Source organism: Prionailurus bengalensis, chromosome E1, assembly GCF_016509475.1.
Source record: "Prionailurus bengalensis isolate Pbe53 chromosome E1, Fcat_Pben_1.1_paternal_pri, whole genome shotgun sequence".
NCBI lineage: Eukaryota > Metazoa > Chordata > Mammalia > Carnivora > Felidae > Prionailurus > Prionailurus bengalensis.
Window position 1 is genome coordinate 57,497,089 of NC_057347.1, and position 25,840 is coordinate 57,522,928.

The following is a 25,840-nucleotide window of genomic DNA, read 5'->3' on the forward strand; positions in this document are numbered from 1 at the left end:
GGCTAGCTTCCCCTCTGCCCACGCACCTGAACAAGGCTTTTAAGTTCTCGGGCAACTCGGTGCGTCCCGCGTAGCCAGGGTTCATGGTGATGAACAGGCCCACGGTGGGGATGAGGCTTATCATCTCTCCCAGGAAATTGAAAGTTTTCTTCTTGGCCCGAATTGCATCTTGGACACATTTTACCTAAACAAGCACACAGACACGTCCGCGTGGGAATGACCAGCTTCCTCGGGCTGGATCTCCGTCTGTGTTAAAGTGCACGGCTGTGAGTTTGCAGAGGACGCTCCTGGTCTCTCTCTCTCTCTCTTTTTTTGAGGGGGGGGAGGGGCAGAGGGGGAGAGAGAGAGTCTTAAGTAGGTTCCACGCCCAGAGCAGAGCCCAGCTCAGACCTCAATCTCGTGACCCTGGGATCACGACCTGAGCTGAAATCAAGAGTCAGATGCCTAACCGACTGAGCCACCCAGGCCCTGTTTTCTCTCCTTGTAATGAAACTTCATTTTGAGACACTAGACTCCCGTGCTGTTTTCAGAAACAACGCGGAGCACATGCCCGGGTGCCCCCTCGTGTCCTACCCGGCGCCCCCTAGTGGTAACATCTGGCACAGCAGCAGTGCAGCATCACAAGCAGGACCCCAACACCGACAGACAGTCGAGACAAGGGACATTGCCGTCACCACGAGGACCCCTCACGTGCCCTTCTATAGCCATAGCCCCACTTCCCCCGGCCCCCACCTTCTCCTTGGCCCCCGGCTCCCCATTGCTGTAACCCTGCCATTTCACGAATGCTGTGTGGGATCGTGCAGCTTGTAATATGACGTCGCCCTGCAGAACGCCAGGGTGTCGTGCGGCGTGTAACGTGATGTCACCCAGCAGAACGCCGGGGACGCCCCCCCCCCGTCCCCCAAGGGCGAAGCTGCCTCAGAGTTGGTTCCGCACTATCGCTGAGTGGTGTTCACCTCCTAGCGGCTCCGTGTGTCCCGTTCCTGCCCTGGAAGTGCCGCGTGGGAGCACTGATCAGAGCCACCTCTGTGTCAGACAGTCTTTAAGAAAGCCGGCCCTGGGGGAACTCTAAACTTCAGGGGTCCTTGGCCGGGTTTGACGTTCCGCCCCGGCAGAGCAGCTGCGAGGCCGCGCGCCACCACTGGAGGGCGCCCCACGATCGCGGTTAAAACCTTCCAACCACCCGGACTTGAATTCAGAGTCTCCGCCTTCCCAGCCAAGTTCCCGCCCTCGGTCCTGGCCTTTCCTCCCTGGCTGGCCCGCAGCGCAGGGCTCCCTTGCAGAAGGGCTCCCCCCCACCCCACGCGGAGCCTCTAGCTAGCACCTCGGGCCGGTCCCTGCTGGTCCATTGGAGTCAGAAAACATTCTGGGGTGCAGTGACCGACTTAGGGGGTGGGGCAGTAATTGCTGCTGCACTGGTGGACTGGGGCCGGGGGCACCCCAAGGCATCGGCCTTCGTCCCCTCTTTGCCTTCCTGGCCCCTGGCTCAGGGCTCGGGGACAGCTCTGTGTCAGGAGGGTAACAGTGGAGGATGTCAGCTACCCACGTTCACCTCCCATCCTGCGGGCCAGCCTGTGCCCTCAAAACCATCTTGTGGGTTAGGAGGTGGTTCCGATCACTGAACACAGAGGGTTCCGATCCCTGCCAAGCGCAGAGCTGGGGAGTCCGATCAGTGAGTTTCAACCGGACCCCACGCCCAGGTTGTGAGTCTCGAGCGGAGGGGGGGCCGGGGTCCCCTCTGCGCCCCCCGCTCTGCCTCCCAGCCTCGTGTGCTGGCCGGAAGGCCTGGCTCCGGGGACCTGTGTCTGCTTCTCTGTCTGTTGTGCAGGGGTGGGGGTGGGGGTGGGGGTGGGGGTCCTCTGCACCAGCAACAGCCTGACCTCCGGGGCCTTTTGGAATATGCAAAGTTGCTTCTGGACCCCCAGCTTGGCCTCAGTTCCCCGGAGAGAGCCCTGTGGTTCTCACCTCCTGCGTGTGTGGGATCACTGGAGGAGTGTGGAGTGGGCACACAGGGCTGTGGCCACCCGAGCATCCTGTCCCCACCTCGTCCCCAGTGCCCCCCGTGGTGCATTCCCGAAGTTCACGGGCAGATTCCCCCCTCCCCTCCAAGCACCGCTCTCTAAGGCATCCTGCACTGACACCTGTTACAAAGAACTCTGTCCCCGGCCTCCAAGCAAACTCCGACAGCCCCTCACCTGCGGTCGGTTACGTACACGCCGCTCTCTCCGATGCTCACTGGTTTCGCTTCCGTGTGCCTGCCCGGACCCCGGGCCCCCGAGGGACAGCCCCGGGGGAGACCGCCCGTCTCTGTGCCACAGCACCCCTCGCTGCGCGGCGCACTAAGCCCCGCGGGGCCCTACCTGCACGGCGATCACCGACAAGACTTCCACCGAGATTCGGTTGAACTCGTCGAAACAGCCCCAGGCTCCCGTCTGGGCCAGGCCCTTGTAGATGTTGCCGCAGGACTAGAGAGGGTGAGAGGGGAGAAGGGAGCCCTGGGGAGAGGAAGGCAGGCGGAGGGCCGGCGCCCCCGCCTCAGGCGGGGCTAATACCGCGTGGAGCTGGCCGCCGGGGAGAGCCCATCCTGCCCCGGTGATGTCCCTGGGGTGGGGGCTGCCCTGCCACCCCCTGCCCCAGCTGGACAGTTCAGACAAGCGCATTCGCGCAATGTTCTTCTTGCACACAAGGGACGGGGCTTCTCTCTGAGGGGCTGGTGGGGCATGAGTGTCAGTTTCTTCTAGATGCTTCTGGCACCCCAGTCCTCAGCTGGGTGATCGGCAGTCTTCGGGGATTCTGCGAGGGCTCCAGGGAGTGTTACGCTCCTTCTGGGGCGTCCGGGTTCAGGTTTTACTTCTCCCGATTACAGAGGCTGGCGTGGACCGTGACCTTGCTGGTGAGGTTGCTGGTGCCACCTCAGGAGGGTCGGGCACCGGGGCTCGCATGCGGGTGGGGAAGGGACTGGAGGCCCCCGCAGGCCCAGGCTCCCGGCCTCAGGCCCACCCCCAGCCCTCCTGTTGGAAGCTGCTCTACGGGGCCTCCAAGAGGGTATGCACTCTCCCGGGACCCTCAGAAAACTGACACCATTCTGCACAGTCTCCAGGGCCTGGCGGGGGCCCGGCCTGGCCTCTGGCTCCCCTCCTAAGCCTGCCTGGACTTGCTCTTACCCGGAAGCCCCAGCTGGATGAACCACGACACACGTGCCCCCAGATACCAGGGGGAAAGCTCAGAGCCGAGGCTGGGAGGAGGTCCCCTCCTAGGGCAGGTCAGGACATTCGGGGCTGGGCGTGCTGACCCTGGGAGCCTCTTCCAGACGTGTTAGTCACATCCACGAGGCCCCAGCTTCCCGGGAGGGCCAAGACGGCCCTCTGAGCCTGCTGGGTACAGAGACTCTGCAGACCGGGAACCTGGGGCCTCTCCTCCCCTGGTTCGGCCTGCAGTGTCCAGATGCCTAGAACACGCTTGGAGCGTGGAGGGTGCTGTACGTGGTCCCCACGGGGGCCTCTGGCCGCCCCCTCTGGGCCTGGGAGCTCACCTTATAATCCATTTGCTCGGAGCAGTTGAAGACATACACCATGGTGCCCAGGGCCCTGCCCAGATCCTTGGTGGTCTCCGTCTTTCCCGTCCCGGCGGGGCCGGCAGGGGCTCCGCCCATGATCAGGTGAAGGGACTGGGTCAAGGTTATGTAGCATCTGTAAGGGACCTCTGATCATCCCGAGTGCGGCGACCCCACGGCTGCCCCCTCTCCTCTCACCGTAGGGTCAGCTCGTCGTGCCCATGGTGCACCTGCTGGGCGCCAGGGAGGGACAGGGACCGGCCCGGCCAGCGCGCGAGACGCGGCCCAGGAACCAGCACCGTCCTGGGGCAGACGCAGCACAGACGCTGTGCCCACCGCAGGGCGGAGTAAACCAGTGACGGTCACCTCACCATCTCGGAGGGCTCGCTCTGAGCACCTCCTGGCCGGTCGGAGTGCTTCATCTCATTAAATCGCTCCTTCTTCCACAAGCTCATTCGTAAGATGGCACCCCCCCCCCGCTGCAGGCCCCCAGAGAGGATAAGCCAGTCCCCCAAGACCGCACGGCTAGTGAAGTGATGGGTCCAGAACACGGTGCCCGAGGCTGGGTGTCCCCACCGGGCGGCAGGACTGAGTCCGAACGCAGGCCTCCCCGACCCAAGCGCCTGGTTCCGTCAGCCACGGGGGGGGGGGGGGCCGGGGGCGGGGACATTCGGGGGGAAGGGTCCGCAGAAAACAGGCGGTTTCCTTTCCCGGTTGCTCGGGAAGCGACGGGCGCCAGTGCCCTCACCTGTCCGTGAGCGGGGTGATGACCAGCCTCGGCGTGTTGCCCAGGTATTCATACGAGTACTGGATTTGGGCGTCGCAGATGTTGGCAAAGCAGTGTCTCCTGTCCTCGTCCCAGCGATGCCGGAGCTGTGATTGCCAGGTGAAGGCCTGGGAGCTGTCCACCTGCAGGGAGGCGGCAGGAGGGGGGAGCGTGGGAGCCACAGCTGACCCGGGAAGGGCCCCCGTCCCTCCTGCAGGGTCCCACCCCCCCCATCCCCCCCAGCCCGATGCTGCTGACGAGCGAGCCCCTCCCCCCAGATTGACTGCTCACCAGGGGTGAGTCTCAGGGAGGGATGGGGTCGGGGGGGGGGGGAGGCGCAGGGGGAGGTGGCTGCCACCAGGAATAGAGCAGCCTCCCCAGGAAGAGGCACGAACGGGGGGCCGGGGTCCCCGAACACCTGCCCCTTGCCCGAGCGGCCGTGCCTTGGCCGTGATCATCTTGGCGACCACGTCCCGCGCGTGCACATCGACGGTACAGATGGTCATGATTTTCATCCTGTCGCCGGCAGTGAGGGTTCCAATGAGCAAGGTGATGAGTGCGTTCAGCTGGCTGATCTGCAGGGGCAGAGGCACCTCGGCTGGGACCCCACGTGCTGCCCATGCCCACCCCCCCCGCCCTGCCTGGCTGCCTGGGTCCCCTGGGAGCTCACGGCTGGGGGGGGGACGGTAGGGTAGGCACGACCGGCACGCCTTTGCTTACAAACAGGGAGCGCAGAGAAAGTTCTTCATATCCCCCAAGTGGGGGGGTGGGGAGGCAGAGCAGCCCCTAATGGAATTCCGCGGAGGCTCTAAAAATGACGTAGCCCGAGAAAAATCTAGCGCCACGGGGAGATGGTGGGTATTCAGTAAAAACAGGGGGTTTTGAAGCCCTGCAGATAGTGTGTGTGTTATTTACGTGCAAGTCAATCACACGCACGTGAAAAGATCAGAAGTGTACATACGAGTCGTTGACGGTTGGCACAACAGGTGGGGGGGCTTATGGGTAGCTTTCTTATTGTGGACGAGGGGGAGAGAGAGAGAGAGAGAGAGAGAGAGAGAGAAGAAATGAATGAACGAATGAATGAATCCCAAGCAGGCTCTGTGCTGTCAGCACAGATCCCCATGTGTGGCTTGATCCCACGAACCGTGAGATCACGACCTGAGTCGAAAGCAAGAGTCAGACGGTTAACCGAAGAGGCCACCCGGGCACCCCTAGCCAAAAATCTTTCTATTTGCTTATTTTTTTAAATGATTTTAAATCAATTAATTTTTTTTTTTTTGATATTTCCAACATCAAACTTTACTAGAAGATCCAAGAATCTTTCAAAAAAGGCTCACGGTAGCCTTTGATGATTTCCAGACCAAAAATTAAAGTTATCCGTTTCTAATAAGTTTTTTTTAATGTATATTTATTCTTGAGAGAGAGTGAGTGAGGGAGTGAGCCGGGGGGCGGTCAGAGGGAGACACAGAATCGGAAGCAGGCTCCGGGCTCCGAGCTGTCAGCACAGAGCCTGACGCGCAGCTCGAACTCAAGAACTGTGAGATCATGACCTGAGCCGAAGTCAGATGCTTAACCCCCTGAGCCACCCAGGCGCCCCTAAAGTTACGTATTTCTAAAAAGGTTGGTTTCCTTTGGGCAGAACCACTGGGGGTTGCCAAGACTGGAGCGCTTTGGGCCGACCGATTAGTAGGGCAATCCCGCAAGGGCACAGCCGCAGAGCGGATGCCTCTGGAAATCTCTCGGCGGTGTTTCGGAGGGACCCGCGGGACCACGCACCTGCTTTTTGTTGTAATCTTTGATGGCGTTTTCATAGCCTTCCTCCAGCCTCGCGAACGCCAGGCCCACCTCGGTGGCCCACCAGATCTGCGTGCACGTGAGCGCAATCTGAAAACAGACGGGGGCCCCCCCGTCGCCCGCGCTGTGAGCGTCACTTCTGATAAAACAGTCCCTGCCGGCCAGATAGGCCGTTACCGGTTGGACTGACCGAGGGGCAGGTGAACACAGCCACCCCCCCGCCACCCGAGCCTCAGACCTGGGCTGGGTAATCAAAGACCCACTGCTCCCTCGGCTTTTCCTCGTATGTCACCACGGCTTCTGGAATTTCGTGTCGGAGCGTGGCGCGCATGCGGTCAAGCACTCGGTTCAGCCAGACTTCCACCTGGGGACGGGAGCCACACTAACCCCACGGGCCCTGAGCTCAGCTAGCTCCAAAGACTCGCTTTGTCATTAAAAAAAAAAAAAAAGAAGTACCAGTGGCCGTCACCCCAGGGGTAGGAAAGTCAAGGTTTTTGCAGAGCAGGAAGAATGACCTGCTTAACAAAATACACTTGGGAAGCCCAGTGGTTCCCCCCCCCCACCCTCCCGGAGACTTGTCGCACTGGGCTGGGTGTTCAAGCGTGCATGTGATCTCCAGGCAGACAGGGGAGGGGATCCAGAGAAAATTCTAGAAGACTGGCTATGTCTGGGCCCCTGGGGCGCTACTGATGTTGGGAGACATGGCGTCTGTCCTCTCGGGTCCCCGGCATGTTCTGGCTGCTCCTCAGGTGCCTCGTGTCACGACCCAAGGTGGTCCCGTGGGACAAACTTGCAGAGGGGCCTTCTTTGTATTTGGAAATACAAGCCCTCAAGTAGCCACTGCTGGCGGGGGTGGGGTAGGTGGGTGGCGGCGGGGGGGGGGGGGGCGGGGTGGAAACAGGACAATCAGGTTGGTTTTTCTTTTAGACTAAAGACGGTGCAGGCCAACTGTGTCTGTAAGGAGCTAACGGGGGGAAGCGGGTCTGAACATGCCTCCGTGATGGCTCTTGCCCCAGCCCTGCCAACCTTCTCCTGATTTTCCTTGAGCCGAAGTCGGATGCGTAGCCGACTGAGCTCCCCAGGCGCCCCTGAGACCTTCCTCTTTCCTCCCCCAGCGAATTTGTCTCTGAGCTACATTTCGTTTAGGGTGATGTCGAAATCCCATTTGGTTGCTGAGTTGGGCAATGAGACGGGGGTGGGGGGGTGGTGGACAAGGGGCTGCCGGAAGTTTCTGTCGGCAGGAGGTGGCCTCTCAGGGAGGCTAGAGAAGGGAACGGGCCGCCCGAGGTGAGGAGAGCTCTCTGGTCAAAGCCCTAGATCTGACTGTTCGGGGCCCCTCCAGGCGGTCCCCCCACAAGCCCCCGAACAGCTGGACTGTGTCAGAAACCTCCCCTCCCCACCCCTCCTCTTCTGGCTGTTGGCTCGCAAGATACGCTTCAGGCTGTGCAGGCGAGGTGTTTCTGGAAATGCTGTAAGGAAGCTGGTGAAGCTTTTATTCGAGAGAGAGACCGTCACGGGCCGGCGGCCGTGCCGACAACCCCCGCCAGAGGTCCCCGCTGTCCCTCCGGCGCGGACGTGCCCGCGGCGCTCACCTGCCCCGAGAGGTCACACTCTTGGTCAAAGTGAACGAACTCGTCTTCCTTGCTGTGCATGCCCAGGCCAACTTTGAGAGGCTTCCTGTCGTCATCGAGGCGGAACTCCAGCTTGCACAGGCTGTCGAAGAGCTTGGCCAGGTGACGGCCCACCTGGGGCGGGACAGGGCAGACACTGGGTCAGGTGAACCAGGGGCCGGGGGGGGGGGGGGAGTGCGGGGGGGGGGCACGTGGCCTGCTTCTCTCCCCCTCCTCTGATCGGTGATGACCAAACACGTGTGACCAACCAAGGGCACAGCGGAGGGCTCTGAGGCGGGAGCCGGCACTGAGAGACAAAGGTCTGTTCCGGAAGATTCCGTGTCCTCGACAAGGCCGGGTCCCTGGGCCACCCCGCGCCGTCCCGTGACTTCACGATTCAAGGAAAGTATAGTGAAATATAGTCGTTTCCCCCACCTGCCTAGTTAGTTACCCCTTTTCTCTTTCAGCAGAGCCTCAAGGAGACCTCTCCTCCTGGCTCTCGGGGCCTGGGGTCTGTTAGGACCAGCCAGCGGGCGGGTCTCTGAGAAGCAGCGGCTCACCAAGCCCCGGGCCTCCAACCCATCTTCCAGATGAGGAAAGCGAGGCACGGGAAGTATGGGACAGGACCTGAGACGCGTCCAGTGAGCGGTCACGGCCGGGGCCCCCGGCAGTTTCTGGCGCGGACGGCCTTGTGGAGGTGACGTGCACCCACACGCCTCCACCCCAGCCAGGGCTGCCGAGGGGACGAGCACGGGGCCGCCCGGGGCCCGCCTACCTCCACGGGGTTGTTTCCGTTGGAGAGAATGTCCAGGAGGTCAGCCGAGGAGACAAAGTAGAACCTTGGGAAAGCCAGTCTTTTGGTCTCTAAATATTCGGCCAAGGCCTTTTCACACACGGCCAGGCTAGGAGGGGGCAGGAAAGGGGGCTGTTGAGGCCCAGTCCTGAGAAGGCCTCCTCCAGCCCAGCCCAGCCCAGCCCAGCCCAGCCCAGCCCGTCCGCGCTGGGCTGACAGCCCCGGAGACGCCCGGCTCGCAGCCCGTTTCATTCAGACCTTCCGACCTGACACGCCGCGGGCGTTCCTCTGAGGCCGGACACACGCTGCGTGGCCGGCGTGGCGCCCTGTGGCCGGGAGCACGAGCCCCCAGGAAGGGGAGTTTGCTCTGTCCTGGCCCGGGGAGGGGGCGGGGTGCGGGCTGATGGCTCAGGTCCCTGCAGCCAGGACGCCTCTCACCCGGACAGGCGTGGGGACCCACCTCTTCTTCAGATTCTCGAGTTTGTCGTAGAGGCCGGGTTTGTTGGTGGCCTCCACCACGTTGGGCGTTTTCACCGCCTCCTCCATCAGGGCCTGGGAAGAGACGGGACCCCCCCGCCCCGCAGGGCGTCAGTAGCCGCGTTTTCTCCGCAGAGCCCTTCCCGCAAAAGCCCGGGAGGAGGGAGAAGGCTGTGCTCGCCTTGAACTGCAGGTCAATGCCGTCGAAGCGCCTGGAGTCCTCCGGCAGCTGGGCGCGGATGTCTTCTGAGCCGATGAAGATGCTCTCCAGGTGGCTCCAGGTTCTCTGGACCTCAAACCAGATGGAGATGACGGAGTCCGCCGTGGACAGCTTCTGCTGCCAGCTCGTCACCTCCTTCAGGAAGTGGGACAGGTACTTGGACATCATCAGGTTCTGCAGCTGGACCTGGTTGTCCTCCAGTGTCTCCACCAGCACCTCATCCGACTTCAGCATCATGGTGCCCGTGCGCGGGTGCGGCTCGTGCTCAAACTCCATGGTGGACCAGGTGCTGTCCAGGGCTTTCAGAACCTGCCAGGGGACACAGAAACGGGCTCCCTCAGCGGCTGGCAGGAGGGGCCGAGAAGGACCCAGAGTTCTCTGGAACACGGGACGAAGCCCTGCTTTGAGAAGACCGACACGTTCACGCCAGCAACACTGACAGCCGCCAAGAGGGGGAAACAACCCAACTGTCCGTCAACAGACGAACAGACAGGCAAAACGAACAGGTCATCGGCAGGCCGTTGGGCCATAAAAAGGAATGAAGTTCGGACATACGCTCCCACACGGATGGACCTTGAAGACATCACACCACGTGAAAGCAGCCAGTCGGAAAAGGCCGTACGTTGCGTGACCCCGTTCATACGAGACGGCGGGATGGGCGAATCCATGGGGACGGTGGGTTCGTGGTGGCTTAGACGAGGGACAGGGATGTACGGGAAGGTGGGGGGGTTTCTAGAGGGCGTGGCTTTCTTTCTGAGTTGACGGAAATGTCCCAACGTGGAATAGAAAGCCACTGAGTTGTACGCGTTACATGGGTGAGTGCGACGGCATGTGAATTATGGCTCAGAGAAAGCCAAAACGCGGCAACTGACACTCGCCAAGCAGGCGAGGAGACAGGTTTGAACCGCAGAGGGAATCCTCCCCAGTGTCCCTGTGTCCCGGGACCGCCCCAGCCAGCCAGTGGCCAGCCCTGCTGCCTTCCCTCCTTCCACCTCTCCTCCAAAGCCACAAACAAGGGTGCTCCATGAGAGGAGAGAGCTCGGGGCAGTTTTAAATGTGCTACCATTGTTGGGGCGCCTGGGTGGCTCCGTCGGTTGAGCGTCCGACTTCGGCTCAGGTCACGATCTCACGGTTCGTGGGTTCGAGCCCCGCGTCGGGCTCTGTGCTGATGGCTCAGAGCCTGGAGCCTGCTTCTGATTCTGTGTCTCCCTCGCTCTCTGCCCCTCCCCCACTCGCACTCTGTCTCTGTCTCTCTCAAAAATCAATAAAACATTAAAAAAAAAGCGTCACCATTGCGCACAGGAGACAGAAGTGTAGCCGGGGTGGAGGAGTGGGGTGGAGGGGTGGGATCCTTTCCTCAGTAATAAATTCTGGAAGTATCTGGGGGGCGTCGGTTAAAAGAAAGCCCACCAAGCTTTTGTTTTTGTGTTAAGTGGCCGCTGGACCCCATGCTTGTAGGCGGTGGGCTGGTGGGTCAGGTTCAGCATCATCCCATACGAACAACATTGCTTTTGACAAAAACAAAAAAAAATACCTTTTCCATCCCCGACTCTTTCACGGCCTTGTCCACGATGTTCCGGACCTCATCCTCGTATTTGTGGAGGTTTAACTGTAGTAAATCTGCCAGGGTGGTCTCATCTGACATTTCGAATTTCACCTGGGGGGTGGGGTGGGGGGAGAGACACATTCCGCATCAGGTCCTTTAGCACGGGACAGACATCTCTGTGCCTTGTGGAGAGAGGCAGGTGAGCAAGTAATCCGGGCTGCAGGGGGGAGCGAGCGGGAGCTCTGTGCCACCGTTGACGGGCTCCGTGACTTGGGTGAGTGGCCTTTGCTCCCAGTAAAACTGTGTTAGAGCAGATCCCACCTGTAGTGGTCTGAAGGGTCTCCCAAGTTCGTGTCCACCCAGACCTCAGAATAGGACCTCATTTGGAAATAGGGTCTTTGTAGATGTTAAGGATCTTGAGATGAGATCATCCTGGATTATCTGTGTGGCACCTAAACCCAGGCATCCTTATAAGAGAGAGGAGAGGAGAGGAGAGGAGAGGGCTTTGAAATGCAGAAGAAAGCCATGTGGTCACAGAGACGGAGATTGGTGGGACGCGGGAGGCGGCCACAAGCCAAGGAACGCCTGGGGCCACCACAAGCTGGAAGAGGCAGCGAAGGACTGTCCCCAGGAGCCTTCAGAGGGAGGGACCCCTGCCCACACCCTGATTTCAGACTTCCGGCCACAGAGCCACGAAAGGACACGTTTCTGGGGTTGGAAGCCCCCGGTGTGTGGTTCTTGGCTGTAGGAGCCCCAGGACGCTAACGCACCTGCTCAGGGATCAACGCTATTGACGTTACTCGCCATTGTTTTCGGGCACTGTCGCTCTAGTGACAGAAGCAGGTGCTGGCCTTGTGCCACCCAGTCCTCAAACCCCTTCCACACGCCCTCTCCTTCGTTCTCGCCGTCCCACGGACATTTCCCGACACCGCTTCTGAGCCCCCTCTGGAAACTGGCTTAACCAACTGATAGAACGGAGCGTCTCCCCATCACAGTTGGGAAAATAGCTGTGGGGTTTCACTAAGTCCCCGGCTGGGGCGTCTTAGGTGCCTGTTGGTCGCCGGCCAGGGGTCTCTCCCGGGGCGCCTGGGTGGGCATATGAAGCTGCTGGCCAGTGGCCTGGAAAAGCTGTGGTCTCAGCACCCAAGTACTCCAGACAGCCTTTCTGGTTGTCTTGTGTGTCTTTCTCCCAAGGCTCAAGCCACACCCCACCTGCTCCCGAAGCCTTTTCTGTCCTTTCCTGCCCTCGGAGAGGATGCCTCCTCTAAACTCAGAATCGCTGCTGAAAATCCCACTCGGGGATCCCGAATATGATGGCTCGTGCTATCCTCCTCTCGCTTCCCTGAGAACAGAGGCTGTGTATTCCAGCCCCCCCCCCCCCTCTCTATCCTGGGCACCGCTGTGGGGCCTCTGCAGAGTAGCTGTCCAATATAGTTTTGTTCAATGCTTGCAGACGGTGGGAACTGTTCCTATCTGCCTCCTGCGGATGTCGATGCCAATAACAGCCCCCCGACTGGGGGACACCCCTGGGAAAATTAGGACGCTAGGGCTCTGTGGTCCCGGGGTGCACAGGGAAGCCAGGAGAGCTGTTCATCCGAGCCGAACTTCCGGAACCCTGTGGACAGCCAACTTACAACCGAAACCGACTGCCGGATTCGCGGGGCCCGGTGCAAAATGAAAACGATGGGGCCCTTTGTTAAAAAAATTATTAGGAATTCCCAGATGGCCACAGCAGAGCGCTGCACGCAGCACGGGGGCCCTCTGCGCGCAGAGCCCCCCCCCCCCCCCGCCCCCGTGTGACCGGTCCAGGTCACAGGTGCCCGAAGCCGGCCTTGCCCAGGCCCGGCTTCGCCCGCGTCGGGCCAGCCGGCCGCCGAGCGCACTACCTGGGTGGCCTGCATGAGCTGGTGCCAGTGGCGGTCCCGGATGGCGGGGTTCTGCAGCTCGCTGACGGCACGCAGGGACGTGATGGTGTTCTTCACCATGTTGTCCAGCCCCACGAAGGCATCCCAAGCTTTTATCTCCTTGTCCAGGGACCTCACATCCTTGGCAAACTTCTTACAGTCTGTGTCCATCTGTTCGACGTTAATATGTTTCCACTTGGTGGTCTTCCAGTTGTCGATGCTGGTGTTCACCTGAGGCGGGGACAGCTCACTGAAGGTTCGGGAAGACGGCCGGGTTACCTTCCTGCCGTGGCCCCCCGGGGAACAGCGAGGGTGGTCAGGTGGACAGATACAAGGGTGGCGGCGGCCGGGGCGGGGAGACGAGTTGTACGGATACAACTTAGAAGTCGGCAGTTAAGACAGATTTGGGCAGTGTCCTATGGTGGGCGTTATTGCTCTATTTTTTTTATAGTTTTTTTTTTTTTTAATGTTTGTTTATTTTTGAGAGAATGAGAGACAGAGGGCAAGCGGGGGGGAAAGGGAGAGAGAGAGAGGGAGACACAGAATCCGAAGCAGGCTCCAGGCTCCGAGCCGTCAGCACAGAGCCCGACGCGGGGCTCGAACACACGGACCTTGAGATCAAGACCTGAGCCGAAGTCGGACTCTTAACCCAAAGGCCCCTCTACTTAACAGGACCACCCGACGTGCTTTGACCAGGAAAACGTGAGTGATGCCTGGCACTCGGGGGCAGAGGCACTTCACTGCCAGTGCTCAACTCCGAGTTCTGTCGCCTTGGCAATCACAGACACGCGTGTGGCTACCTAGCCCGGATCTCTGAGCCGCCCCAGGGCTGCTGGGAACCAGCGTGTGGATTCGGCACGGAAGAGAAATACGCTTTTGCTGTTAACTACACAGAGCTGTCTTTCAGGGCTGTTTGTTAGTGCAGAGTAACCTGGCTTGTACTGACTGGTGACAACGTGTTAGAAGAAACCGGAAGACACAGAATGTTCCCCTGGGAAAAACCCTACCAACAGTGACGACAGAAGACCACAGATCTTCTGGGTCTGGGATGGGCTGAAAACGGGGATGCGTAGCTGGGATCGAAGGGACGAGATTATCGGCACAGGCGCTTGAGGCAGGGAGGCCCGGGCGGGACAAGAGTACTTGTTACCGAACGAGAGAGAGGTGGGGGTGTTTACAAGAAACCTGCCTGGAAGCTATGCTCGGAGGCAAACCTCAACCACATCAGTGGCTCTTTCTGGCAGGTTTAAGCTTATTCTCTATCCTGTTTTCCTACAAGCGTCCTGGCCAGTTCGGTCTGGAGAGCTGTCCCTGAAATACTCTGGCTGTAAACGCTTACTGTTCCCTCCCGGGCAACGTAGGCTCTAGTCTGTGCTGAGTGGTGTTTGTCGAGGGGAAGCGCGGCCACCCGTCCTCTCTGGCTTTACCGCTGCCTGCTGGGATGGCCTTCCGACGCAAGAGACTCGAGTTCGGCTAAGTGTGGAAAGTAAGTATGCGTCCGCTCTCGTTAGGAGCGGTCGTAAGAGAGCCTGTGACTCCAGAGACGCCTCCCCCTGTGTGAGCACCGCGTGGGCTCAGTGCGGTCGTCTTCAACATTGACCTCTGCCATCCTGACAGAGGAACTAAACGAGGAGACAGAGGGCGCTTCCGTACGGGGGGCCCTGCGTCACGCCGGGAGAGCAGTTCTCCCCAGATTAGCTCGCGGAGCAGATTCGGCTCCGTATAAAGGCGTGACGGTTTTCCCTCTCGCAGGGGAGGAGGATTTGACAAAGATCCTCAAGTTCGATCCCGAGAATGAGAGAGAAGGCTCACGCGTCTCTGCAAACGGGGGAGCTGGGAGGAGAGGCGGCAGGAGCCCCCAGGCGCTCGTGCGCTACCCTTCGAGAGGGGGTGCCTGCGTCGGCCACGCCGTCGCATCCGAGCGGCAGGAGGATGGTGGGAGCACCTCGTCTGGGCGCTGGGGTGCAGTGGGGGTGCAGAGCCCCCTCCCCCCGACACCCGGGTGCTGGGCTGCGGCCGGTGCAGAGCCACCCGTCCCCCCGCCGCCCCGTCCTCGGGTCCCCGTGGCGCTGGCCTGCCCCGTCCACACCTGGGGCCTGCCATCCGCCTCACCATGACGACCATGTCCCAGAGCTCCTTCAGCAGGCGGACCTCCTTGTGACAAGCTTTGAGCTGCTTATAGTCCGGGACCGTGACTTCGAACAGGCTCCCGGACTTGCACAGGGAGTCCATGACGCTCTCCATGGACGCGATGCTCTTTTGTTGCTGGGGGGGGGGGGTCAACAGCACCGTTGGCACTCAGTGCCGGCCTCCCTCTCGCCCTCCGCCACGTCCCGGGGCACCTTCTCGGGGTTGCCGCCAGCACCCTGCTGTGTCCCCGCCCCACGCGCCGACCATGGGGCAACGGTCGCTACCCTCCCCTCCTGCCTTCAGACGCCCGCTGCTTCTGATCGTGCAGGAAGGCGGTTCGGGCTCAAGGAGTGAACGGACTCTATGCGAACTTCCTGAGACCTCCAGGCTTTCCCAATTTTCACGCTCTATTTTATTTTATTTTTGCCTTATTAAGCATTACGTAGGTAATGCGTGATTGCTTTAAATATGACGGAAGCCTAGGAAAGAGGAGGAAGGTAAGAGTCACCCCAAACCAGGAGGGCGAGAGTGGGCGCTTCCGTGTCGAGTACGCGCGTTGTCTGCGCGGGCGTGAAGGTGGGCTCCCCGTGCGTGCGGGCGGGCGGCTCCAAGAGGCCTTTCGCACGCACACACCCGGTTACTAGACGAGCTCACGCGGATCCCCCTGCAGAATCAGCCCAGGCCCCTCAGGCTCCAGGAGACGCTGAGCGCCTCCCCACTGGGCTCGGGACGTGACCCCGCAGAACGGGGACCATCTTGGGGACCATCTTGGGGGAATGGCAGCCCCGAAGCTGCGTGGGAAGAGCAGAGGCTGGGGGAGAGCACGCACGGGTGACCCTGAAGGTCACATGCACTTGGGGTCTCTTGCGCTAAGTCCTGAGTGCCCCACACGCTCCCCCGTGGGAGGCCGCGGGACCCGAGCCCGAGTGGGTGGTCAGGCCCAGCCCCGTGGAATTTGCACGTTGGACGCCGGCCCCGGATGAAACAGCGGAGACGGAGGGGGACGTGGTGAGAGGCTCGGGCACGGGACTCGGGGTCCGTGGGGACACCTGCGCACACGCACAGCCCCGAGGCCAGGCCCCTCGAGGCCGCGTCCCTGGACGCCCACGAGTGACAGCCTGAGGAACGGCCGAGAGGCACCGGGGCCTCGACCGACGTACCTTATTCAGGGACTTGTAGGGGTCGGGGTCCGTGAAGGTGAACGGCGCTTCTTGCCGGAACTTCTCCCTGAACTCGTGCTGCTTGAGCTAAGGGAGGAGCAGCCGCGTCACCCTCCCCAGCCCGGCCACGTGGAGGGTGCGGGCCCGGCCCCCCGGGATGGCACCACCTCGAACTGCTGGCACTTCCGCCTCAGGATGTTGACCTCGTTGGCCTGGAGGGGCGCCACGTTCTGCTTCACCTGGATGGCCAGCTTCTTGGTGTTTGTCCACTGCTCGGGCAGCTCCTGCGGCAGATGGAGCCCAGGGGCCGTTCCTTTTTCCGTTGTTTCAAGAAACTTCCTATCACGAAGTGTGACGGACCCACGGGGAATCGCCAAAGGAGTAGAGACTCCTGTGTGCCTCCCCCGGCCTCCCCCCGGGGCTGGCACCTCGAACGGCCGCGGTGCGACCCCCACCCCAGGAAACCAGCATCGGCGCGTTTCCGGGAACCGGGTGGCAGACCTCGTCCGCTTTCACCCCGCGTTAACCTGATTCCACCGGCGCACGAGTGTGCACGCGATTTGTGCGGGAGCGTGTGTCGTCCTAAGCGATCTGAACCCACGTCTAGGTCCCTGTGACCACATCCTCGGCGCACACACACGGAACTGTCCTTTGCCGGGAAGAACTCGTCCTACGTGGTCTCTGTATCTGCCCCCAGCCCGTCCGTGGGCAACCACTAACCTTCTCCCCATTTCTAGGATCTTGCTAGTTTGAGCACGGCTTTAACGATCAGATGGATTTTTGTATTTTCAAAGTTCTCCACCCCTGAGCAACTATCGGACTTCTAATCGTAAGATGCTGAGGCCCTCCCCTTCCACCCTGCCCTGCCACGGGGAGAGCCCGGCTGACCCGGGGCCTTCCGGGCTGGGCAGTTCCCAGAGCAGCCGCCCCCGTGCCCCTCCAGGAGGGAGCCGGCCCTGCCTCGGCCTCACGGCCCTGCCCCTCACCTCTGCGGGGCCTCCGCTGACCCGGCTCTCCGTCCACTGTCCCCCACACCCAGGGCGGACCCGTCCTCGGGGGGCAGGTGTGGGGTACAGGGGCATTTTTAATCCAACAGTTAAAGGGAGGCCCCACTGGCCCCACCCTGGAGGCCGCCTCAGTGTCCCTTCCTCTGTGGGGACATTCCACGGGGTTCCTGAATCCAGAGGGGAGGTTTATCGTGCAGGTCCTGCGTGAGGCCTTGTCCCTGTTCAGACAGCCTGCACCCCCACTGCAAGGCCCCCAGCAGTGGGCAGCCTCCCTCCCCTCTTCCCTGGAGGCACTCCTCCCCTCTTCCCTGTACACCTTCCTCCCCCCACCCTGCCCAGCACTGGGCGGCCTCCCTCCCCTCTTCCCTGGACGCCCTCCTCCCCTCTTCCCTGCACACCCTCCTCCCCCCACCCTGTCCAGCACTGGGCGGCCTCCCTCCCCTCTTCCCTGGACGCCCTCCTCCCCTCTTCCCTGCACACCCTCCTCCCCCCACCCTGCCCAGCACTGGGCGGCCTCCCTCCCCTTTTCCCTGGACGCCCTCCTCCCCTCTTCCCTGCACACCCTCCTCCCCCCACCAGCACTGGGCAGCCTCCCTCCCCTCTTCCCTGGACGCCCTCCTCCCCTCTTCCCTGCACGGAGCGGCACCTGGCCACTGTCTACCTGCAGCTTGACATGCGTCTCCTCCGGCATCTCCTCCCCGTAGGTCTTGAGCAGCTCGATGGTTTGCTTCAGGGGCTCAAACATGTTGTCGGTGGCCACCTGCCTCTCCTTGACCTTCATCAGATGCCCCATCACCTCCACGAGACCGTCATAATCCCCCTCCTTGAGGGGCTTTGTCAAGCCCATCCTGGCAACTTTCATGAAGGCCTCTAGGTCAGCCAGGCTGTTGAAAGAGAGGGCCCGGTGACAGGCGCCCCCCTCCACGGGGAGGGTGAGGCCCATCGGAGGCGGCGGCCAGCCGCGAGGGCTCCCCCATTGTGCTGCGGGGCCGTGCTGAGCAAGGCAGAGCTCCTGTCCGCCCCCCGACACCACCTTGACCCTCACCCTACGCCTTACCAGCCCCACTCAGACTGGCCTCCTGGGCAGAGCTCAGCCCTCCCATACTCCCTCCCGGCACCGTGCCCTCAAGGCCCTGACTGCCGCCTCTGGTCTCGTGGGGCCGGTCCCCTGGTGACACATCAGCCTGCTCGGCCCCACCCTCCAGGCTGCAGACCGTGCGTGCTCAATAAACAGGTGTCGAACGAAGCACAGGGTGTCCCTTCACAGCCGGTGACACCTTTCCGCTGGGACCCCCACCCCCACCCCACCCCTTGCTGGGGGCCCACTGGCCTCTAAGCCTGACCTCCAGCCGCCCCGTGGCCCGGAGGAGCGCCCACCCGCACCACGGAAGCCTGTCTGTCCGGCTCTCCAGGGACACGGCCCTCTGCAGGGTGGCGGGGGATGGGCCGCGGGGTCCCGGTGCCCACCTGTTGACGACGTGTTCGCTCAGGTGACGCTTGAACATGAAACCCCAGCGCTTGATGATGTTGAGCAGAGCCTGCTTGAAGGGGCGGCAGTCACACTGCAGCCAGCCGTTGAACATCTTGGTGTTCTCACACTTGGACACCTCCTCGTACAGCTTCTCGTAGGAATCGATCTGGAAAGCGGGGCCACGGCTCAGTCGGGCGGCCGCGGGAGGCGGCGGCACAGCACGCGGGCGGCCCCCACCCCCCTGCGGGGCACGGCTTCCCGTCCCGGCAGCCCCGGGTTCCCCGCAGCCCAGTGGCCCGTCCCCAGCTCAGGCAACCTGTCGGAAAGGGACGCCATCGGGCAAGGCCAGCACGGCCTCTGCAGGACAGGCCAGAAGCCAACAGGTGAACGCGGTCAGGGCAGGCTCGGGGCACCCTACACTTGGCCCTCTTCGCGCGGCGTTCCATTCTCGGGGCTCTCACGGTCCGCCAGCCGCCCCCACCCCGTGCGGCGGCATCGGCCCTGGTGCGCGTCTCCCCTGGGGGCGGGTCACTGCTGCTCACAGGCGACTCCCCGTCACCGCGCGTGGGCAACAGGTAGAAGTTTGCGTATTAACGGTTTTTCTCACGTTCCGTCTTTCTGCTCTGGCACCTGCAGCCTTGCTGAGCCTGGTGGGACGGTCCCTCCCAAGGCTGGCAAATTCCCAGGGAAGGCCTCTCCCCAGGGAGCGTCTTTCTTATACCAACCAACCCAGAACCCACTCCCCAACCACCCTCTTCGCCCTCGGGGCCAACATTCCCCTGTCCTCAGCACCCCAGGGCCTGGTCCCCACAACGAGGCACCAGCCCTACACCGCGGAATCCACTGACGTGATTCCCACTAGCTGATCCTAGGTCCCCTTGCCCTGCCTCTCCCGAATATTCCTTCCAGGCTGTGAATCACGCCTTCCCCTCTGTCCCTCTGCCTCCGGACCGACCCCAGTGCTGCCCCCCAGTGCTGCCCCCGTGGCCCTGCGGGGCGAGGCCTGCCTCCTCCTCCTGGAACCAGTGAGTCACAGACTCTTCCATGGCGATCATCTCCTGCTCGGCTGGAGTCACCAGACCCGAATAATAATAAAACCCGCATTTTGAAATCTTTCACCGGAGGTTTGAATGGAGCCCAGTGACCTCCCTCCCTGGGGTGGGCGGGGGGGGGGGGTGATCCCAGGGGGCGAGGCTCACGCGCACCTGCTGTTGGAACTGGGCGAGGGTGGGCGGCGTCTTGGGGAGGGCCTCCTCGGCCCGGGTGTCCAAATCGTCCAGGGTGGCCGCCCGCCCGTAGATGAGGAAGTTCTTCATGAACTCCTGGGGGTCATCCATCCACAGGTAGGAGTACCTCTCGAAGGAGTCCTGGTACTCCTCGGCCTCCTTCATGGCGCTGAGGACCAGGTTGGACAACTCCTCCCTCGTCTCTATGAGGTCCGACATGTCCTCGAGGTCCGCCTGGGAGCGGGCAGGAGACAAGCAGACCTGTGAGCGGTTTTGCCGGGGGTCACGGCGTGGAGGTCGTCTCTCCGCCCTGCAAGGAAGCTCCCTGCCGGCGGGAGCGTTGCTAACCTCTCACGGTGGGAAAGAGAAATCTGACCACTTGCAATGTTCGCCCGTGAGGAGATCACGTCGAACGTGACTTTTGTCCGGCGGACCCCAGGGTGACTCACACACTGATTCATCCGCGCCGTGCACCTGCTGTGCGCCACACGAGGGGGTGGGCACGGGGGGATCTAGACAGGGCTCGCACGGAGGGTCCAGGGGCGGAGTCAGACGTTCACCAAAGAATCCCAGACCCTGAGACTTGCCCTAACGTTCACCGGGGAGGAGGTGGGGGGAACGCTCCCTGCGGAAGTGACCGTTGTTCTGACCCCTGCTGGATGGGGGGGGTGGGGGGGAGGGCAAAAACCAAGAGAAGCAGCGAGGCACAAGCAAAGGCCCTGTGCTGGAAGGAAGTGGCCGTCTGAGGAACTAAAAGGAGTCCACCACGATGGCTAGAGCGGGCACCAGGGGAGGCCTGTTCTGGACAGAATCTTCTGCGTTTCAAGCGGCAGAAAACCCAACCCAAGTTGGTTTAAGCAGCAGGAGAATTCACGGACCCACGGACCTGGAGAATCTCAAGGTGGAGGGTGTGTGTTAATTACGGGTTTTATCTTCGTATCTTAAGATTCGCTGACGTCTTCTAAAAAACTTTTTTCATATTTATTTTTGAGACAGAGACAGAAAATGAGCCGGGGAGGGGCAGAGAGAGAGGGAGACACAGAATCCAAAGCGGGCTCCAGGCTCCAAACTGTCAGCACAGAGTCTGACGCGGGGCGCGAACCCACAAACGGTGAGATCGTGACCTGAGCTGAAGTCGGACGCTTAACTGACGGAGCCGCCCAGGCGCCCCAAGATTCACTGACGTCTTAAAAAACCTTGCTGGCTGGGGAGACACCACCCTCCTGGGGACGAGCCAATTCTGAGCGAGACTAAGGGCTCAGGAGCAGGGAGCACACCCTTCATATGCAAACCATCCAGCCCTGGGTCTAGACACCCCCCTCCCCCCGCCCCCACCACCTCCTTTATCCCAAGCCAACGCTCCTCCTATCCTAAGTGCCCCAGGGTCAGGTACCAGGTAACCGAGGTGACCCCTGGGCCTCAGAGTCACTGACGTCAGTGCAAACTGGCCAGTTCTGAGCTGTTTCCCTCACCAGCCTTGCCTCTCCTGCAGAAACCCCACGAAAGTCTCTGGCCTGGGCTCTCCTCCTCATTCCTGCTTCTGCCTCCCGACTGCACCTGCTTGGATCCCTGCCACCCCGCGGGGCCCGCCAGCCTCCCATTTCTTTTTTTTTTTTTTAAAGATTTTTTTTTTCAACGTTTATTTATTTTTGGGACAGAGAGAGACAGAGCATGAACGGGGGAGGGGCAGAGAGAGAGGGAGACCCAGAATCGGAAACAGGCTCCAGGCTCTGAGCCATCAGCCCAGAGCCCGACGCGGGGCTCGAACCCACGGACCGCGAGATCGTGACCTGAGCTGAAGTCGGACGCTTCACCGACTGCGCCACCCAGGCGCCCCAAGGCCTCCCGTTTCTATGGGAACTGTGAGCAGCACTAACTTTCCTCTCAACGGCACCGGCCTCTCCGCATCGCCGCTCAGTCACCTCCGTAAACTAAGATCCCACAGGTAGGAATGAGACCGGTGTGGGGGGGGGTGTGTGCAAGGCCTGGGGCGTGGCATGATCAGTAGGATCCTTGTCTTACTTTGCTCTGTCCTCCTCCACGTGTGGCTTCCTCAGCAAATGAATCCCCTCAGAGCCCCATGGAGGCTGCAGGAGCTCCAGACTCGCATCCTGCCAGACTCCGGAGCTCACGGGGTCCCACGTCCATACCTGAGCGAATGTCTGGTGACAGACTCTATTCTGGGCTCTGGAACAGCTTGCCGTGTGCACTTGGGCCGGGCTCGTCCCCTGCCTGTGGCTCAGAAATCCTCAGGCCGTTTTCTTTGCCCGATACCGTCGGCCTGGAAATCCCCTCCTCACCCTTCAAGACTCCGTGCACACTCAGCTCCTCTGGGAAGCCGCCCTTGACCTTGCCAGTTATCTCCTCTGTGTACCCACCTCACCGCACGCGTGCACGGGCACACACGCTCACACACAGGCACACACACATGCACGTGTGCACACACGCCTTCCTCCCTAACAGTACAGAGCTTCTTGTTGTAAATATCTGTTATTGCAAAGAATTCATGCCCGTTACCAAACTTCAAGCGGTGCTCACGTATATGAAATAAAAAACAACCTTGCACCCCCTGTCCCGCCCCGACCCCTCACCGTTCCCCATCCTTAACCCCATCCTGTTTCCAGAGGTAAGCACTCTTAACAGTTCGGAGTGTATCCACAGAAATACAGACTTTTGTTTGTGTCGACGGATGAAATCGTATTCTACGCGTTGTGCCACAACTTGATGAGCACTTAACGACCTGTCACCAGCCTCTTTCCACCCCTGGCTCATGTTTGGGACTCAGCTGGCTGTCCTTGTGCGGATGGGCCCGAATCTACTGGAATCTACTGGAGAGCTCCCTTCTTGGAGGGCATTTAGGTCTTTTCCAGTTGGGGTTTCCCTGTTATACAGACAACGCTCTGACAAACACGTCCTCAGACCTCTCTCCAGGGGGAGCCTAACTTCCTATGCCTTTTTGTGTCTGGAGAATCCGCTCTGACTGGGTCTTGTTTCCAGGTGTTTAATGCATCGAGGGTCCGAGGATGTGCGAGCCAGGGAAGCGTGTTTGTCCAGATGCCCGAGTACTGAGGGACTCACAGGGTTAACCTCCAGAAGGGAGCGAACTACCAGCACGCGGGGTAAGAGCACACTCTTGCCATCTTGGTGGGGTGGGGGCGCGTCGGGGAGGTGACCGGAACAGGGGAGCCGTAGGAGCCTCTGCAGGGGAGGAAGGTGGGGCCGGGTGAGGCCCGGACTGACCTTATAGCTCATTCGGTTCTTGGCCAGCCGGGGGATGAGCTTGGCTGCAGTGTAGATGTCGTTGATCAGGCCCTCAATCAGCATCAGGAAGCCATAGTCGGGGCCCAACTCCAGGGACGGATTGAAGACCAGCCCGTCCTCGTCCAGCTGCATGAGGACCTCAAACAGCGGTGCCACGCTCCCCTGGAAGAGATCGTCCCGGGCTCAGTACCTCGAGCTCGGATGAACCGCTCCCAAGGTCCCAGTGTTCCCTCCGGGCACCACAGGGCTGCCCCGGGCCGGCCGGGAGCACTTGGGGGAGCACGCCTTCCCGGGCCCTTTGAGCTGCAGGGCCCAGAGCAGGCTGGAGCAGGGGACCCCCCCCCCCACTTCCTCACTGCCAAGCCTGTATCTGTCGCTCACCAGCTGCGTGGCCTCCCAGGCTCCCCAAAACCATAAAATGAGGATAATCTTGTGTAGAACAGAGACGCCAACTGTCCCCGTCTCTTGAGGTTATTATGGGGACTAAGTAAGACAGTAACGCATGAAGCGTGGGAGTGGTGGCTGGTGAGTGTGAGTGGCCCACAGTGCACGGTGGGCTGGGGGTGGGGGGGTCCCAGCTGGGCAGGACGGGCTTCGCTGCGCTCCAGAAAGCACAGCCCTCCCGCCTCTGGAGGCCCCTGGCTCTAGGTAGTTGTGCGGTGAAGCACCTTCGCCACAGAACTCATTGACGGTCGAACAGCTTTGCCATAAAAGATAAAAAAAAAAAAAAAAGAAAAAGAAAAAAAATAGCCCGTTGGTGGTTTGTTCTCAGAGGTGTCTGCGTTTTTATCACACGATATAAACCTCGGCTAGCCCTCGCCGTGGGTGCCAGGGGAGGTCAACCGCGGGTGTCAGCGTGATGGAAAACACGGTGGTGAACTTCCTGGGAGTGTGAAACAAGGCTGGGTAAAGCCAGGTTGCACGCTCCACTCTCCTAGAAATGGAGAGCACGTCAGTTACGACGCGCGACGGCATCAGCATTTTCCCGTATTTCCTGCAGAACGCTGGGTGCCTATCAACCTACACGTGACGGTGTGCCAAGGGGACACGTCAGCGGAGACGCTTTCACGGGGCAAATACCATCAGTTACCAATTGGCACCCTAGTATTTGGAAAACGGATACCTCTCTTAAATGAAGGAAGAAATTTATTTATTTATTTATTTATTTATTTGATGATTTTATTTTTGAGAGAGAGAGAGAGAGAAAGCATGAGTGGGGTAGGGGCAGAGAGAGAGAGAGAGAGAGAGACAGACAGACAGACAGACACACACACACACACACACAGAATCCAAAGCAGGCTCCAGGCTCTGAGCCATCAGCACAGAGCCCGATGCGGGGCTCAAACTCACAGACCGTGAGATCATGACCTGAGCCAAAGCCGGACGCTCAACTGACTGAGCCACCCAGGCGCCCCAGAAGAAATTATTAATATGATTAGTTTTGTCCTGTTTCATGGGGGCCTTTTTAATGTCCCTCTTTTATCTTTCATGGCAAAATTGCCTTGTGGCCAATTAGCGAAGCAACTAAAACACCTGCTGTGGAATACCAGCCACCAGGTGGGTCGGCCTCAGCTGTGCCCCAGCAAGGACAGCCAGCCACTGGGCTTCCCGTTCATAAAGCACGTGTGCACCGCAACCCTGTCTGTTCCTGGATCCCCCTTGCGAGGCTGCATGGCTATGGGTGATGGCCTCATTTGTAAGGTGACCCGATGGAGGTTAGCCCCACACCAGCGATGCTCCCAGGATGGGCCAAGGCCCACGGGTGGCCATGAAATCCACTCCACGGCTGCTAGTGTTCTTCTAAACACAGTCCCACAATGGCCCTGTGGGCGATTGACTTGAGAACCCAATACAACCAATGGATGGCGTCTACGGCGTTTAAGTGAATTGCTAACCGGCACAAAAGGTCAGTTGCCACCAACTCAGATGACCAGGCTTTTCTAAAGCCTCTGACTCAGGGCTCTGCTCTTGCTGCTGGGCCGCGTGCAAATATGGGGACTCCCTGGGACTTTTGGAGAAGGACATTTTGTCATCAGGGGATCGTCATGGTTTTGATGGTGACTAACTATAAATTACAGAACTTGCTGACATTTTGCATCACCGTGGGTTGCTTGGTGAACCTTAGAGTCGGTAGTAACGATGACGATCCATCAACAGAATTTTGGGTCTGCGATTGTCTGGTGACACCCGGCCTTTGAGACGTACGTGCTGGGCTCAAGCATGAACCATCCATCTCTGCAGCTGGTCCGAGGGCGCCTCGCTGTCCTTCCCACTGTCTTTCCAGTGGGTGCACTGGGTGGGCCAGGGGATCGTTGATCTTGCCCTACTAGCATATTTGCCCGCCCGCCCCGCGGAGGGTTGAGTCGGTTGGTAGCTGATGTTGCCGACAGGAGGGTACGCCCCACCCAATCCGTAAGACTAGGGGGCCAGCGGTGCCTGCTTTCCCTCACCTAGCAGCAAGGCAGGGCCTGGCGGATGTACGGTGACCAGATGCCCTGAGTGCTGGGGCCTGACGAGGGTCCTGGCATGCAGGAATCTCAGTTTCAAGTCCAGGGTGAGGAGTTCCCCCTACGCAGGTTTTAAGGTCTGTTTACTTGTAACGTGATAGCCTGGTCTATGCAAACTATAGATTGCAAAGTAGACCTTGTTCTCCAGTTAAAATACCGTAAGTACAGCACAGATGTGTGTGTATCTTATGTTTATAACTCACATCCGTGACCATGTTGTCCGTTAGGTAATTCAGAGATTTGCGGATGAAATGGTCAAATTCGTCCAGGACCATGTCGTCAATGTAGTCGATGTAGTCTTTCCAGGACTGGCTCGTCGTATCTGCTCTGAACAGCTCAGCATTTTCCTGCGAACAGAACCACACAGTCGGCTGACGCTTCGTGGATTCACCTGCTCCTTCTTCAACCGACTCAC

General features: G+C 60.4%; 1 protein-coding gene across 1 annotated transcript in view; it reads right to left on the reverse strand.

Moving 5' to 3' along the window:
• The window catches only part of DNAH17 (dynein axonemal heavy chain 17), a 99,928-nt gene that overhangs the window by 46,764 nt on the left and 27,324 nt on the right, over positions 1-25,840 (reverse strand). Inside the window, exons 18-38 of the mRNA XM_043585684.1 lie at positions 25,629-25,772; positions 22,898-23,080; positions 19,637-19,891; positions 18,428-18,597; positions 17,622-17,844; positions 16,121-16,237; positions 15,954-16,040; positions 14,776-14,928; positions 12,646-12,894; positions 10,748-10,870; positions 9,175-9,522; positions 8,977-9,068; positions 8,499-8,625; positions 7,706-7,858; positions 6,352-6,477; positions 6,096-6,203; positions 4,763-4,894; positions 4,302-4,462; positions 3,533-3,689; positions 2,361-2,465; positions 27-184 (exon numbers count right to left, since the gene is read on the reverse strand). Of these exons, the coding sequence (XP_043441619.1) occupies positions 27-184; positions 2,361-2,465; positions 3,533-3,689; positions 4,302-4,462; positions 4,763-4,894; positions 6,096-6,203; positions 6,352-6,477; positions 7,706-7,858; positions 8,499-8,625; positions 8,977-9,068; positions 9,175-9,522; positions 10,748-10,870; positions 12,646-12,894; positions 14,776-14,928; positions 15,954-16,040; positions 16,121-16,237; positions 17,622-17,844; positions 18,428-18,597; positions 19,637-19,891; positions 22,898-23,080; positions 25,629-25,772 (3,371 nt within the window). The remainder of the gene's footprint in view (positions 1-26; positions 185-2,360; positions 2,466-3,532; positions 3,690-4,301; positions 4,463-4,762; positions 4,895-6,095; positions 6,204-6,351; positions 6,478-7,705; positions 7,859-8,498; positions 8,626-8,976; positions 9,069-9,174; positions 9,523-10,747; positions 10,871-12,645; positions 12,895-14,775; positions 14,929-15,953; positions 16,041-16,120; positions 16,238-17,621; positions 17,845-18,427; positions 18,598-19,636; positions 19,892-22,897; positions 23,081-25,628; positions 25,773-25,840) is intronic.